This window comes from Pholis gunnellus, assembly GCF_910591455.1.
Source record: "Pholis gunnellus genome assembly, chromosome: 20".
NCBI lineage: Eukaryota > Metazoa > Chordata > Actinopteri > Perciformes > Pholidae > Pholis > Pholis gunnellus.
The window spans coordinates 8,093,060-8,108,462 of NC_136547.1; the positions used below are offsets into that span (position 1 = coordinate 8,093,060).

Here is a 15,403-nt window from a genome sequence, read left to right on the forward strand (position 1 = left end):
TGTTCATGACTTTATCAGTCAATTGGTTGCTAATGACTTCATATTATTGTTTCTGTTTTGACGTTCCTTTTAAATACAAATGTATTTGGTTTCAGGGGACCTCAGTCAAAGGCACCTATTTGCAGTCTTTGCAGTTTGAATAGATAAAATAGATGGATAAAATGTTTGCCATGAGTCCTAATTTAAAGTATCATACACTTTTGAAAAAGAAAGACACGTATTTCCTCCTGTGTTTGGCCTATTTTAGTTTGACACAATATGCAAATGAACTAACTTTCCTTCAATAATAATAATCTGTTTCACATTTTGCTGTGATAGATAATTTCACCAGACAGCACAACCTAAACATTTTCAAGCACATGTAGACATACGACTGCAACATGGGTGTCTCTTTGATACATTCCTTAATTTTAAAATTATTTGGCTGAGAAATATATGAGAAAACAGCCCAGAAGTAATACTATTTAGATATAGCATACATAAAATAGTAATTTTACAGATTCATTTTTCACCAACATGACATTTGAGATTGTGTAATCCTAGTCCTGTTGGGTTTCAGGTGTTGACACAACAGAATAGAGTCACTGAACGGCTGACAGGCTGCATGCCAAACATGACGTGGTCTGATTGACTCAAACAGGTAATATGGAGGATTTGCTGAATTGTAAAGAAAGAAGCGAAACACTTGACACTTGTTAGTCATAAAATATATTTATTTCACTAGTAAAACGTCCACTTCAGAAATAGAATGACAACAACACATACTCATAGGACGTCCCTAACAAAGATTGGCATAAGGCATTTTTTTTTTCCTTTTTATGTGAATTGCAATCTTTCTTTATTGTTTCATAAATGCATACAGGGCTAACAGCAGAGGTCTTCAGCACCTCTCATGGCCTTTTGTTAGTTCTTCTCCTATACAGGCCCTGACAGCAGGCTGACACTATAATCTGATCCATTGGCAGCTTCTTTTCTTCCCATCTTCCTTGGTAGGGTAATTTATTCCTTGGCTTTGTGCATCCGCCACTATGGCTTCGCCCACAAGGCGACTGTGCGTTTTCAGCTTTAGCACTCGCTGGGGTTTCAGAACAACACGTATTTCATATAGAAAAGGAGGATCGCTCCTCTCTATTGGCTATTTCACCACGGCATCAAAATGCAGCCGAGCTTTTGGTTACAAAACATAATTTAGGAATCACTTAAGACTTATTTTGCATAAGCGGTCAGGTTAAAAAAGACACAATACTAATAAAAACACAATTCAGGATGACAAACACATGAACGATTTAAAAATGAGGCTGCAAAATAAGAGCAATGAGCCATTGTCATGATGTTCGGTATCTAACAGTAGTAGAAGCCCGTCCTCATGTCCTTTGCTGCTCTGCACTGCATTCAAATCAATAAGCAGGTCAGCGCCGATAGGCATCATGTCTGCACGAGGCTGAGCGTGCCATGGTGTGAGTGTGTGTGTGTGCCAGAGGGGGATTTTCTGAGTCAATCGTTTGTGATGGAGGCGGCTGCAGCGTTTCATTAAGCTGCTGTGATGCAGAGGCTGGCAGTCAGATAGAGATTACAGACAGACTGGCAACGGGAGTGTATGTGTCCAGTGTGTGTGTGTGTGTCTTTTTTATCTGCACCTTACCCTCCTCACAGATGGTGATGTAGTCTCATCCTCCCCACCCCCCTGCCCACTGCGACTAGCTTATGGGTTCTGCTTCCTGCTGGCACCATTTTGACTACAGCTTATCTTAATCTTTTTTCATCCTTGTGGTCTTTGTCGACACAAAAGAAGACCTACGAACACCGGTCATACATCTGCGAAAACATTGGCACCAGATGCTGAATCCTAGTAAACGTGTCGCAGTCATCGTGAAGTGTTTGTCTTTTAGAATAAATTATGACAGGGAATATTTGCTGGCTCGTAACTTACATAGAAACGTGCAAATCCTTCAAGTGCTTCACATCGCAGATAGAATGGCCAGCGTTTAAAGCAATGGGCCACAGGAATCTAATTTCTTTAAAAAATTGGACGGAGAGAGATATGTGTGCTTCGTGGCTCACTGCAAAAGAGGTAACTCTGACTAACGGGAGGGGGAAGGGAGAGGGCAACAGGGCAGAAAGGGCAAAAGGGGGGGAAGGGGCATTACTTAAAGGAAGCACGGACAGAGCGACCCTTGAGCGGCTGGGGAGGGCGGTAGTTGTCCATCATGCAGCACTCGGTCTCGCCCTCAGCAGAGAAGAGCAGGCTGCGGAATTTGGCCATCTGTGAAAAGGAAGAAGACGGCCCCGTTAGTCATTCCTGCTGACCCGCTGTGACTGTCACTCATCAAAACACATCACTAGTCTCACCGTCGAGTCATTGATTTCAATTCAGAGTTGTGCCCTAGCAGTTGTATTGTTGATGCTTCAGGAGAAGCTTTGCCGAGAGTTAGGTGAGAAGATTGATACCACCTATGTCGGTGCACTAAATATGAAGACATAGCTAGCAGTCGGTTAGCTTAGCTTAGCATAAACAGGAAGAAACAGCTAAAGTACAAAGTTAACTAAATCAGCCTACCAGCTCCTCTAAAACTCACCAATTAAAGAGTTAAATCTCATTTGTTTAATCTGTACAAAAACAAAAGTGTAAAAACTACAAATTGTGGTTATCTACTGTTCGTAGTCTTTATGCTAAGCTAAAGCTAGCCCGCTTCTGGTTGTAGCAACATATTTGGCGCATAGACATGAAAGTGGAATCAATATTCACATCTAACTCTCGGGAAGAAAGTAAATAAGCGTATTTGGCAAAATTATTCAGGCCTAGCAACACCACATTGTAAAAATCCCCAATTTTAAAATGTTACTTAATATGATGGTGCATTATATTTTACCAGCAACGAAAAAAATCTATTTTCAGCAAACATATAATATTTATTCTAAGATAAGATAACTGGCTACTGGCTAAGCTTCATATTTACCGTACAGACATGAAAGAGGTATCGATCCTCTTACCGAACTCGCAAGAAAACAAATAAGCGTATTCCCAAGAGAGTCAAAAGTCAGACACGGCAAGAGGAACCAGTCAGCTGCTACAGCAGGGTGTCAGATGACCTACTTTAAAGGGTTTAACATTAACTCTGGCTCATGAATCAGTCTATTGTCATTACACTGCTGCAGCCACATGATGTACACATTGGGTAACTATTTATTAGTGACAAAATAATATAATGTTGTATTACCTGATGAGAAAGCATTAACTAATGACATGTATTACTTTGTATGAATGACTCCTTTGTCATTATCTGCTGCCTTATATGGCACCAAGTCTAAAGGTTGTGTCAACACATCTCACACGTTTACCCTTGAGACACCTACTCGCCGCCATGAAATAAACATTTGAGCAGGCCTGAAGTCCACGAGGACAAACCTGCCCAGAAGAGGCTGTTAGTTTAGATTAACGGGTGGTTAAAAGTAAAATATCCATTTCAAGTGCTTGGATTAGGGGTCATTTTGGGAGTAAATGCTTAGCAAATGCAGGTGATGTATACTGTGGTTACTCAGAATGAAATCACCCATTGACTGAAGCTAAAGTACAGAATGATGCATGTGTGGGGTGGACATTTCCTGTTGACTCCCACGTACTGAAACAGAAACACTGTGCTCGAGAAACGGCATCTGTGTGAACTTTCGTTTGCCCTCGTTCTCTTGGTGGTCTCATTTTGAAAGTGCCATATTGCCTTTCCCCCCATTACAGAGGGGCTCTTCTTCTCGTTTGAGCCGCTCAGCTAATCTGAACAATTAAGCCCTTGATTTAGATCGAAGTGTAAGAGAGGATTTGCAGACGGGGCTATTCTAGGCATGCAGCCAAGGCTTCTGCTCCCGCTGAATGGGCTCTGTGAGCTATAGCCACATACCTGCTCAGCACTGACACTGATTGTCTCTTTGCAGACAATCCAGGTAACGCTCTCCAGCAGAGGGGGTGTGGTCAGGGAGCCGTCATAGGTCCAGTAATCTAGGCAACCAGGGAGCAAGGTGGAAGGGTCGAAGCCGGCGAAGGTGGTCTGCTTGCCCTGAAAACAACAAACAAAGTGAAGAACACGTCAGTCAAATTGTCATAAATCATAAAATTCAGGAGAATATAGTTTTTTTTTTATAGACACGTACTTTGGCCTTGATGTCACTGAAGGTGTCAAGAACCTTCTGGAGACTGGCATTTGAACCACCAATCTGAAAAAAACAAGAATACACATAAAGTTAACTATACGATCAACAGTATTATACATTGCAATAGGCTACAAGTATGCACTTTACTACAGTAAACTGAACAACATGCTCTAATCGTTGCTACTGACCTTCAGGAAAACTCCAACAACAGCGAGCCCATCAGGCTTGCTAGCAGCCTCACCAAAACTTGCGTATTTTGTGTTCCAGTGGACCAGATGGAGCTGGGAACAAATGAAAGAGATAAATAACAAAAACTAATCCCCTCGAAAGTAATCTTATTGAGTGGAACAGCGGAAATCCTGTCATTTGTGATCTGGTAACCTTTAGTGCAAATAACAATATAGAACAAGCAAAAATGTAATTAAAATTAAAATTTAAAAAAAATAATAATAATAATAATAATTTTAAAGAAAATTTGAAAATTAAAAAAAAATCAAATATTAAAAAAATGTAAAAAAAAAAATACATTTAAAAAAAAAAATGTATTTCAATAAAAATAAAAACAAAAACGTTAGAGTGAGAGCAGATCCGTACCTCAGCAGGATACTTGGTCCCGGCCACGGTATGTTCGGAGCCTTTGTCGTCAGAAGCTCCCCAGTGGAAATGAAACTGCTTGAGCCTGTAGATCCCTGAGATGGGGCCTTCTTTCAGAGCTGCAGGACAAAACACACATCACCCGTCAGTTCATCCCACACTGAACCTGAGTAATGCCTCATTGATGAGACTTTGTTACACTTTCTGAATATAAAATATGAAAACATGAGGAGCAGGTTAAAAAGATGAATAGGACATATGTATATAAATAAACACATATTACGTAAACACTCGTGTCACCGTAGCAGACTTCCTATTTCATGAATGCAGACTCAGATCCTGTTGTGTAAGCTCTGGTCAAATACATTCAGCCCTGAATGATGTCCAGGTATTGTTAACGTCAAACCTCCTCCCAATGTTACATAATGCATCTATTTGCAGTATACGAAGTAGCAGATAACCCTGTATATTGTTCTATTGCTGGTGCTTTGTTACGAAAAGCTTACACACACACACACACCCACACACACACACACACACACACACACACACACACACACACACACACACACACACACACACACACACACACACACACACAGGATATTTGTTTCTCAGCAGTCGACTACAAATAATGAGAAGGTGCAAAACGAATCATCGAGACATTTGAGGTTGTGCCAGAGTTTAAATGAATACTGGAAAATATAAATATAGAGTCTGTGCTATTCATCATTTCCTCTGTGCACGCATGGTGCATGACATGATGTATGACGATGACTTGCAGACTTAGCTTGTCCTTTATTTAGCAGGGCAGGGTTCAGAATAAGCACGATGAAATACCAAGGGAGAATTTAAGAGGCTCTAACTCATCTAGCTCTTATTCTTAGCAAAAGTGCTTTTGTGTTTTTCATCTTGACGCATGTCCACTAGAAATAATCCATGATTGTGCTGGATAACAATAATCTGCATAATCCTTTATGAGATCAGCTAAAGGACAACCAATCCAAAATCATCCAAATCTAAAATCCCCTTTCTCGTCTCTTTCTGAAATAAAATAGAAATGCAATTAACAAAGAAAAGAAATGAACCAATGCAAGCTCAATTTTGAAGGGGGAAAACAACCCCGCATCTTTACATGGTAACTCACTACCACGCATATTTGGCGCATTAACAGTCTACAGAGCCAAGGTTTGTTTGCAGAACCTTCGTTTTGTTGCGCCTTTGACCGCACTATAGCTGCAGAAAAGAGTCGGCGTGGGAAATATTTGCTCGGGGTTACATTACCAATTCAATTAGTATCTGCATGCTTTGTGCTCGGCTTTTGAATGGAGACCCTGGAGCCTGATCACCAACATTTATTTTTTGTTTGTTTAAAAAATGCATGTTACAAAAACCACAAAATAAAGAAAGAAAGAAAAAGAAAAATCTATGTTCGTCTGTTTGATCACTAATGTGAAATCACTGGCGCTTGTGGAAACGGGTGCGCATTAACCATGCATCCATATGAATATTAACGTACTTGACTTCTATAGTCTTTAAGGTGGAGACTACCGGAGAGATGATGTTAACACACAGAAGCGCATTAAACCTGAATGCCGCATTTTGCAGGTTACTGCATCCCATAAATCATCATGAGGACATTGATTGTCTTTGTTTGCAAACCAATCACCGTAAAGCTCCTCTATTACATCTAAAAACATTGCAATAATAATCGAAAACGCAGTAAAATATTGCATTTTCTCCAGGTTGAGAGTGTGCATTACAATGCACACTCCCTAATCAGATTGTGGAGCGTTGATATCAAGTGCGGGCTCCACTGAGCGGCCAGTATTTATACATTATTAATAGCACACTAACTTGAGCTGTCGGTGTCATCGGCGAAGGTCACTTGGAAGGAATGTCCGTTGTTGAGGATCTCAAGGCAGTTGGAAGGGTCGTACTTCAGCTTGAGCGGCTTCAGCGCCGCGTCGTATGCTGATGCACCAGGTACGATGTCAATGGGAGACTGGCGGGGTCCATTGGCAATGGGGAAGTTATCGGCCCATTTGTCGGGTCCTAAAAATGATATAATTATACATTTGTTAGTATTAGTATTTGTCTTAAAATATGAGTTTTTATTGACACATATTTGAGAATGGTGATGCGCTGAAAACGCGCGTAAAAGGCCCCCTCAAAATGTGCAGAATAAAAAAAATCTCTGCAGTGACCGGTGCATTCCCTGCTTTCCCATTCATTCTGTTCCCGCTGGTGTGACAGGTTGTAACACCACTCAGCAATGTCATTATAGCATTATAGCCTGTACGTGCAATGAGCGCCTCACCGTTGGTAGCTGCGTATCCCCAAGCATGAGACATTGTTATAGAGTTTGGATGTACGGGTATCTAGAGCTGTAATTCCCTAAAGCGAGTCGTCCCCAAAGCAGCCAGTGTCGTCCACCTGACAGCTGCAGACCTTATATAGGGTCCCCTGTGAGCGGTGTGTGTGTGTCGGGCTGGTGTTAGCCACATGATGTCCGCGCAATGACCGGGAGGAGTTTAGATGCGCCGCAGCGTTGCAACACTGTGGATCAATGAGGATCTCTCTCTCTCTCTCTCTCTCCCCCCCCTCCTCCTCTCTCTATCTCTCTCCCCCCTCCTCTCTCTATCTCTCTCTCGCTCTCTGTGGTGGTAAATAGTCCTCACTTGCAAGCGGCAATCGAGTTGGATAGTATTCCTTGCGTAAAATGCCGAGCGCGTTCTCGCCTCTCATCTAACGGGTTTAATTTAGTCAGGAAGTAACGGAATTACGCGACAGCACGCAGCATATGTGTCACCTTCAAACTGAGCGTTGGCTAAAGAATGGCTGCGGAAATATACTAATAAAGTACTACGACGCAAAGACGTAACAGTGCAAGGTAGACAGGCCTCATATGGGTCATATGTTAAGTTATTATACATACGCACAGTTGTTACTTGTTGGATCATCGAGGGGATGCAAACGATGACAAATGATTAACAAACATGGAATCTTAATAACAAAGTAATAAAACTGTAACAATTGAAACGATGGTTGTTTGGCTTCAACATTGTTGTTTATGGCGTTTGATTAAAGAGTTTGCTTTGGTTATTTGCATGGTTTCAGTTGGATCTCCCACTAAATAAAAAAGAATATTACGAATTATTTCTAAATCATACACACATGTTTAAACATAAATGTATAACTTGTGTGTTTGGAACCATACGGTTCGTTGAGGAGAGTTATCTGGTTCTTGCAAAGTTCAGAGAGACCGTTTAGAAACACCGGAGACCTTCTGCACATAATGTGTCTCAGTGATGGTGCTGCAGCAGAGAGCATTAACAGAGAATTAACTGGCAACATTATCATCACATATTAATAACCTAAACATGCCACTAACATGCAACAAGTATGGAGAAACAAAAATGATGAAGAAGTGATGAATTGTCTCGGTGAGGAATCCTTTTATCCTTCTGTTGATGACGTGTCTTCCCAAATTTCAATTAGCAGTTTGATTGCAACCTAGCGGCCAGTAGCTCAGTGTGCAACGACAGCTCCGTTCATCAGGAAATCATTCAGCCTGTAATGAACACTGCTGTGATGGTATTATGGCGCCACCTGCTGTTGGCTAATGACACTACAGGGTTTTTGTTTTTGTTCTCCCACCATGCAGCTTTGACAGATAAATCAACTGGAACAAAAGTATTATTCTGTATTATAATATTGAATTCAGTATATTTTAAGGGTGAGCTTTAGTGTTTAAGAAACAGAGTTGGAATTTCTCCAGAGTTAACTTCTAAATCCAAGTACATTTACTGAAGTACTGTAAGTACAATTTTATTGTTACGTTATATTTCTACTCTGCTACATTTCAGAGGGAAATATTACTTTTTCTTCACTACATTTGTCTGACAGCTTTAGTTACTTAACAGAACCCAAAATATAATCAACTAAAAACATGTAATATGTTACATTAAACTATCCACCTTAATCTGCAACATTTAAGTGATGAAAACTAATTATAATCCAATAATTTAATACATAATCTGAAATGGGTCATTCTGCATAATGAGTACTTTAACTTTTGGTAGTTTAAGTACATTTTGATGCTATTCATTTTGAACTTTTAACAGATTATGAAACAGTCTCAGTTCACTACTGATGCATTTATGTGGATTACACATAGAGACATTTATGTGGAGAGCTTTGTGGCCGGCAGCAGCGTCTCTTCCTCCGGCCAGGAGCTGAGCATCGCCTCGCCGCTCCGCCGGTCCCCGCTGGAAGCCAACACCGACACCACGCTGCTGGAGGCCCAGGCCGTATTGCTGGGCCCGCTGGAAGGAAGGGAGGCACGGGAGAACCAGAACCAGGACTGCATGAGGCGGACTGTCACACCCCGCTGCAGTAAAATGAGAAGTTTTGTAAAGGGACTCTGGTGCTTTAGCCCAACATCAGCACAAAATGAAAGTTTCTGGTAGCTGGAAGTTAAGATTTTGAATGCAGGACTTTTACTTGTATTTCTACACTGTTGTACTACTTTTGCTTGAGTAAAATATCTAAGTACTTCTTACAGCTCGGGAATTCTAGTAGTAGGGCAATTGGCAAAAAATATGGTGTCAGATCTAAACTTTTGTTGAGGATGAAACCAGTCAGGTGAAATTATGTATTGGCTTTAATAAAGTAACCGTGTCACACTCTGGCCTCACACACACACACACACACACACAGGAGAGTCATTGCTGCGTTTGTTCAGTCCGGTCCATAGGTTCAGTCAGGTTGTAGTTGAATTCCGTCTGCACCCTGATTGGTTGGAGGCCTGGATCCGTGCCCTCATACAAGGCCCCCGGACTGTCCTCTCCATCCATACAGATGCCCTGCTTCTCAATGGTGTAGTTCAGCACAGCAAACGGAGCCACGGGCGACTTGGCGATCAGTATCTGTCTCTGGCGTGCGTCCACATACTGGACAATGAGACGTGTGTTGACACTGTGACTCCACGTGTTCCCCAGAGCCGCTGTCACGAACCCAGAACCACCATCCGAGCCTTGACCCCCCAGGTGAGTTGTGATCTGGTTGGTGAGCACCACAGGTATGTTGAACTGGTGGGCCAGGTACTTGAGGGTGGAGGCCTCGTGGCCCAGCATGTTGCTGCGGTGCATCAGGTTCCCGGGCAACGTCGTGTCAAACTCCTTTCTCACCACCGAGGCCACGGAGTCCAGGATGATGAGACCCGCCCCGGTGGAGATGATGTCCTCTTCCAGTCTGTCCAGTCGGTTGAGGACATTTTGACAGGTGAGCTCCCTGAAGACGTGCACCCGCCCGGCCATCTGCAGGGCTCTCTCCCTGCAGCCGAAGTGGCCTGGGAACCGGCTCTGTGCCATCTCCACCAGCCTCTTAGCAGAGAAAGCGGACTCTGTGTCTATGTAGATCACACCGCTGTCCAGGCCCCCCTGGCTCTTTGGCAGAGTGGCCAAGACGCTCAGCATCAGACACATCTGGGTCTTCCCACAGCCAGAGGGCCCCGTCACCTCTGTGAGGGTCCCACGGTGCAGACCGCCCCCCAGCAGTCTGTCCAGAGCGGGCAACGACGTGGAGAAGCAGGAGTGTTGCCTCCACAGCTCCAGGGCCGTGGTGACAGGCGGTGCGACGGATCTGCTCACCGACTGCAGTAGCTCCGAAGCTCTCCGGTAGCTCAGCTCCGCGGCGTTCATCACCTCGACAGGACTCAGGGACAACAGGTCCTTACAACTTTCTATCTGATGTCGCTTGAGTTGCTCACACACCTCGTCTGAAACGCCGGCTCGCTTCAGCTTTCTAGTCGCCATGTTGGCGTCTTCTCACCGTGTCTCCATCAACTGCTTTAAGAAAAAAAAAAAAACGCTCGCCCGGCGGTCGTGTTCTTCTTTTTCTTCTTCATCTTTGACAACAGCCGTCGCACGCAGATGACGTAACAAGGAAAGAACGGTCGCAGCAGCTAGCACGTGAGGATATCAACAGCGACGAACAGCTCCCGAAACACGGTTTGTTTTTAAGTATTTACGGCTGAATCGCTAAGCTATGAACACCGTTTTATATCCCGTTTGTTAAATTTAATCAACATCGTGAGAAAATGACAAAAATATCTCATGCGACACACATGTACAGTGTTGGCAACAACATCGGTGTTAACCTATATTTTAACTGCTTATCCAGAGGGAGACGTATACAGTTGAATGTTTATTTACATGTTTATCCAGCTAACAGACTACGAGCTTTATCTGTTTACCTTTAGATATTAGCAGGACTCAATTACTCGGATCTTTTATTCCACGGTGTGGAAAAATACTCGAGTAAAAGTCTTCCATTCAAATTCTTACTCAAAGTACAAAAGTACGAGCATCAAAATATACTTAAGTACCAAACTAAGAGCACTCGTACTGCGACCCTTTTCAGAAAAGTATTATATTATTTAATTCCAATTATTAATGTGTTCATGTGCTCATTGCTTTAACGTGGAAGCTGGTAGAGGTGGAGCTAATTTTAATTAATCTACAGACTGCTGAATATCTTAATACATACAGCATAACAATGTATAATAATCCATTAGTTGATTTATATTTACAACCTGATAACTAAACTAACACTGTCAAATAAATGTAATGCAGTAAAAGTATAAAGTTGCATTACATTGAGTACTTTGTTACGATCCTCTCCTACAATCCACGTGACTGTATTTTGGCAAGTTAATAATACTATTTATCTCCTTTTATTTTTATATGTTGGTAGGCCATTTCCTTTGATGTAACACACACATATATATATAATAATTTACATGTATAAAATGTTTATTATCACTTCTGCTTCTACTGCTAGTGCATTGGATTCACTTGGAAGCTTTACTCTAAAGCGACTTATATATTTTACTTATTTTAGACCACTGTGGTGACGGTTTGTTTTGTTTTTGCTTCAACTCTTGGTAAAAGTCGAGCCTGTTGTGCATGAAATCAGCTGAAAAATTGGAAAATGCCCAAATCGCTGTGTTTGGCCTCAATTCATGCAGCATTTCAGAATAATAAATTAAGCTCATTCATCTGAACCTGTTGACCTTGTTCAAGTTTTACGAGCGAGCTCACAATCCCAACATCTGTCTTTCTTTCTGTAGGGCGGTGAGCCTGTAATGTGTAAACCACCACTTAAGAGCAGGCAAACGCAGCAGGGAGGATTAACCTAGAAATGAAATCCCTCCCGTGAGCCGAGCCGAGCTAATTGGTGTTCTCTCCTCAGGTAACATGGGGAAGAATAAACCAAAGGGGAAGAAACAGAAGAACGTCTTTCGAGTGGAAAAGAAGCACTTGAAGCACAACAACAGAACGAAACCTGTTAAGACGACGCTCAAACACGTAAGATCTCTTTTCTGTTGTTTCTTTCTTTCTTTCATATATTTTTTTATTCTCATTTGTAGTGTTTGCTGCAAACTGTAATTTGTGGATTCACAGATCAATGCAGTGAAGAATGAGAAAGTGGAGAAACTCAATCAAGTCTTTACAGAAGTCCAGAGGGAAGTTAAGAGCATTTCCAAGTCTGTTGCTCCCGAACCAAAGAAACAGACAACGGTAGGGGCGTAAAGAAGAATTAAAACTTGTATTTATCATCCAGCATCGTAATCCTCTCGATGTTAGTAATGCTAAGGTGTTTTTTTTTGTCTTTAGGTTGTCAGAGAGCCACCAAAGGAATCTGTAAATGTTGACAGTGCTGCTCAACTCTTCTCTCAGCTATAATGGACCATGAACTGGTCATGAAGTCTGAGGACAAACACGCTGACCAGCTGTTTGTCTCTCTGTGTTGGACATGAAATAACAAAGTCAGCTTACGTCCAATGCATTGAGACATCTCATGTCAGAATGAGGACTTCAGATGAGCTGAGAATGAGTAGAGGTTGCGGTCATTGCATATTAGGAAAACCTTGTGTGTGTAGTTTTAAACATTCTGTATATTCAGTGCAAAGAAATGTAATCAATTAACAGACTTGTGTTCGATGTCAGTTGTGATAATGTTTCAGTAACAAATGAGTTTTCTTATAGTTATTAATTCGTATTTTGTGTCGACATGTTTGCTTTCTCTGGGCTGCAGCTAATGATTATGTATTAAAATTATTAAAAACTAACTGTTCACTATCGTATATAATAAAAACATCAGCAAAACTCCACATTTGAGAAAACGGATTCAGATATTTGTCTTTTTTTGCTTGGAAAGTGGCTGAACTTATTAATCAATTAACAAAATAGTTGCTAATTAGTTTGCTCTTTGATTGACTAATTGTTTTATCTCTACTTTTGTTTAGTGTTGATATGGGCGCCTTTTTGTTTCATCCTCTTGAATGTGGAATGCAATTAAATGCGAACATTTTCAAAATGTGCACTTCGTCGTATCCTCTTTGAGTTTTTTGGCAAAGCAGTTCAAGGCTTCACACCTTTTATTTTCCTGCTCTGGAGTTCCTGTAAATGAAGTCACAGAGGAGATCATTGTGACTGCTGTTTGTAGTGATGAAAGTGTTTGCTTCAAAGCGTGTCGTCCTCATGGAAATCATTAAAACTTTATGTAGAAGTTTACAAAACCAGTATTTAAATGAGAATTTCACCAACATAATTAAGAACGCCGTGTTTGTTTCAGAGAGGTGTTGATCGAACTCATTTTGAGGTTGTAGTTTGTGGCGTTGCCGTGCTGGACTGAATCATGCTGCCGGGTGTTTCTGGTATCCAAGCCCTGCATGTACAAGCCATCGATTTCAGGGCTTCACACTGTCATTTCTATTAGGACTGCGCCTGACGATGAAGTATAGATTTTTCCGGCTCCACCTGCGAGCAGGGGGCCGGTATCGGTGTCAGAGGTCATGTGTGTACCAGAGGCCCAGCTGACTGCTTGTCTTCATGGCGACCTTTGAGTTAGCGGGTCAATTCATTTGGAGCAAGCTGAGAGCAGGAGTGAGGCTTGTAAACAAACCAAACCACGAAATAAATAAGCTAAGAAGGAGATTCTCAAGGTGCGGATGGCTAAAATAAAGATTTATTATATTGTCCAGTGGAGGTAGATTTTAAGACGATACGATGAACTTGTTAGCAAACAGTTGTGTGTCTCTACATCCAGCAGTCAGGGAGCAACATGTATCACTTATTTGGAGTCATGTTTGAGTTCACCGGACTCGTTTTTAGTCTCCAGCAGCTCCTGTGGGAAATATCTGACTCTTTACCTGCTAAATTCTCCACTATGCCATTTGACGCCTGTTGAGCATGAAATCAATGCTGACGAGAGGGAACCATTACATTAAAGCTTTAATCCATAAAACCAAAACTATTAAATACTAAAATGCTACGTAAAGCCAAGGGGGAACTGTTCTTTCACATCCAAAGCAGCAATTTGATCATTTGTTTATACACAAATATTGATTAGAGCAGCTTCAAAGATGTAAACTGGTCGAAGCAGGATGCTGATACTGAAAGCAAATCCCCTTTGGCGTCAATAAAAGTTCCAAAAGACGACAGCAGAATCACAGGAAATAAAAAGAAATATGAAAAGATGTGGCCTGCAATGCATTAGATCCACGCCTTTAGGGCAGAGACATTGGGAGGGGAAGGTTTTCAGCTGGAAACGATTGGCGAGGAAAGTGTAGCAGATGCATTATTAAGGTGTCCGGTGCTCCCCACTGCGATGCAGATGGCGGCACCGCAGCACAGGCTGTGGGGCTGCATCGCTGCACCCCCCGGGGAGACGGATATCATCCACACATTGAATTTTGAATGTGATGTACTCGAGCTGGAAAGGGGGTGAGGCTGAGGCTGTGTGTGTGTGTGTGTGTGTGTGTGTGTGTGTGTGTGTGTGTGTGTGTGTGTGTGTGTGTTCGTCAGCCAAACAGTCTTTTTTTGTCGCTGTTAGTCGTGCAAAAAACGCTACATAGTTCTGCTTGTTGCTTTAAAGCATTTTCCTTAAGAAGCATCGATTATATAAGAAATGCCAAGGAGAGACGGACAACACTAATGATGTTATATTTTCTAACAGAGAATTGATTTTCAGAAATTAGATTCATAATTAAAATTGTGTCTGGTGAGAAAAAGCACCTCCCAGGCTCTTTTGATTGGACTTTATTAGACGGTTACTTGATTGGATTTAATCAAAAGTGACATTTTAGACAACCGCCAGAGTTGGAAATGTCCACAAGATGGTGCTCTGGATGGGCTTATCAATATGCACGGTGACAAGCGAGGAAGTGTAGCTGTATGTGCGTGTGTGTGTCAGAGTGTGTGATTGTGTTGGGCTCCATGAATGCCAATAAGAAGCTGAAGGCCTATTTGCAGTATGTCATTCCCACCACACAGCTGGGTTTTTCACTCCGACAGGACTAGCAGCAAAAGGTTACACCACGTGCACTTCTCCCTGTGATAGAAATAAGAATCGCTGTGTTTGTCTGTGCAAGAGAGACAGATACTGTGTGTGTGTGTGTCTGCTTGTGTATGCCGATGCAGATTTGCTTTTCACAGCCATTTCGGATCGCAGCAGTCGTGACAACCCAGGCGTCAGCGTGTTTTAAAGCCTTACTAGTGATATACTCTTCTCTGAACTTCTTTCTAGTTCACTTTCTTTTTAAATATAAATATGAATGCCATAGGTAGCAAGGACGCACATGGTCATGGCTAATGCC

The 15,403-nt window shown here is 42.0% G+C and overlaps 3 protein-coding genes across 3 annotated transcripts; 1 reads left to right on the forward strand and 2 right to left on the reverse strand.

Moving 5' to 3' along the window:
- Window positions 1-691: 691 nt before the first annotated feature.
- LOC306712280 (carbonic anhydrase 1) lies at window positions 692-7,198 on the reverse strand. Its single transcript, XM_079181488.1, has 7 exons — window positions 7,058-7,198; window positions 6,595-6,792; window positions 4,738-4,856; window positions 4,332-4,424; window positions 4,144-4,206; window positions 3,894-4,049; window positions 692-2,263 (listed from the first exon to the last, which is right to left on the reverse strand). The coding sequence occupies exons 1-7, from the start codon at window positions 7,089-7,091 to the stop codon at window positions 2,144-2,146; spliced, it is 783 nt and encodes a 260-aa protein (XP_079037614.1). The 5' UTR covers window positions 7,092-7,198; the 3' UTR covers window positions 692-2,143.
- Window positions 7,199-9,464: 2,266 nt separating this feature from the next.
- Window positions 9,465-10,633, reverse strand: rad51b (RAD51 paralog B; the record flags this gene model as incomplete). The annotated part of the gene is made up of 1 exon (XM_079181486.1): window positions 9,465-10,633. The coding sequence occupies exon 1, from the start codon at window positions 10,554-10,556 to the stop codon at window positions 9,465-9,467; it is 1,092 nt and encodes a 363-aa protein (XP_079037612.1). The 5' UTR covers window positions 10,557-10,633.
- Window positions 10,634-10,696: 63 nt separating this feature from the next.
- Window positions 10,697-13,126, forward strand: rbis (ribosomal biogenesis factor). The gene is made up of 4 exons (XM_079181489.1): window positions 10,697-10,751; window positions 11,995-12,110; window positions 12,207-12,323; window positions 12,420-13,126. Exons 2-4 carry the CDS (start codon window positions 12,000-12,002, stop codon window positions 12,486-12,488), a joined length of 297 nt encoding a protein of 98 aa, XP_079037615.1. The 5' UTR covers window positions 10,697-10,751; window positions 11,995-11,999; the 3' UTR covers window positions 12,489-13,126.
- Window positions 13,127-15,403: the final 2,277 nt, after the last annotated feature.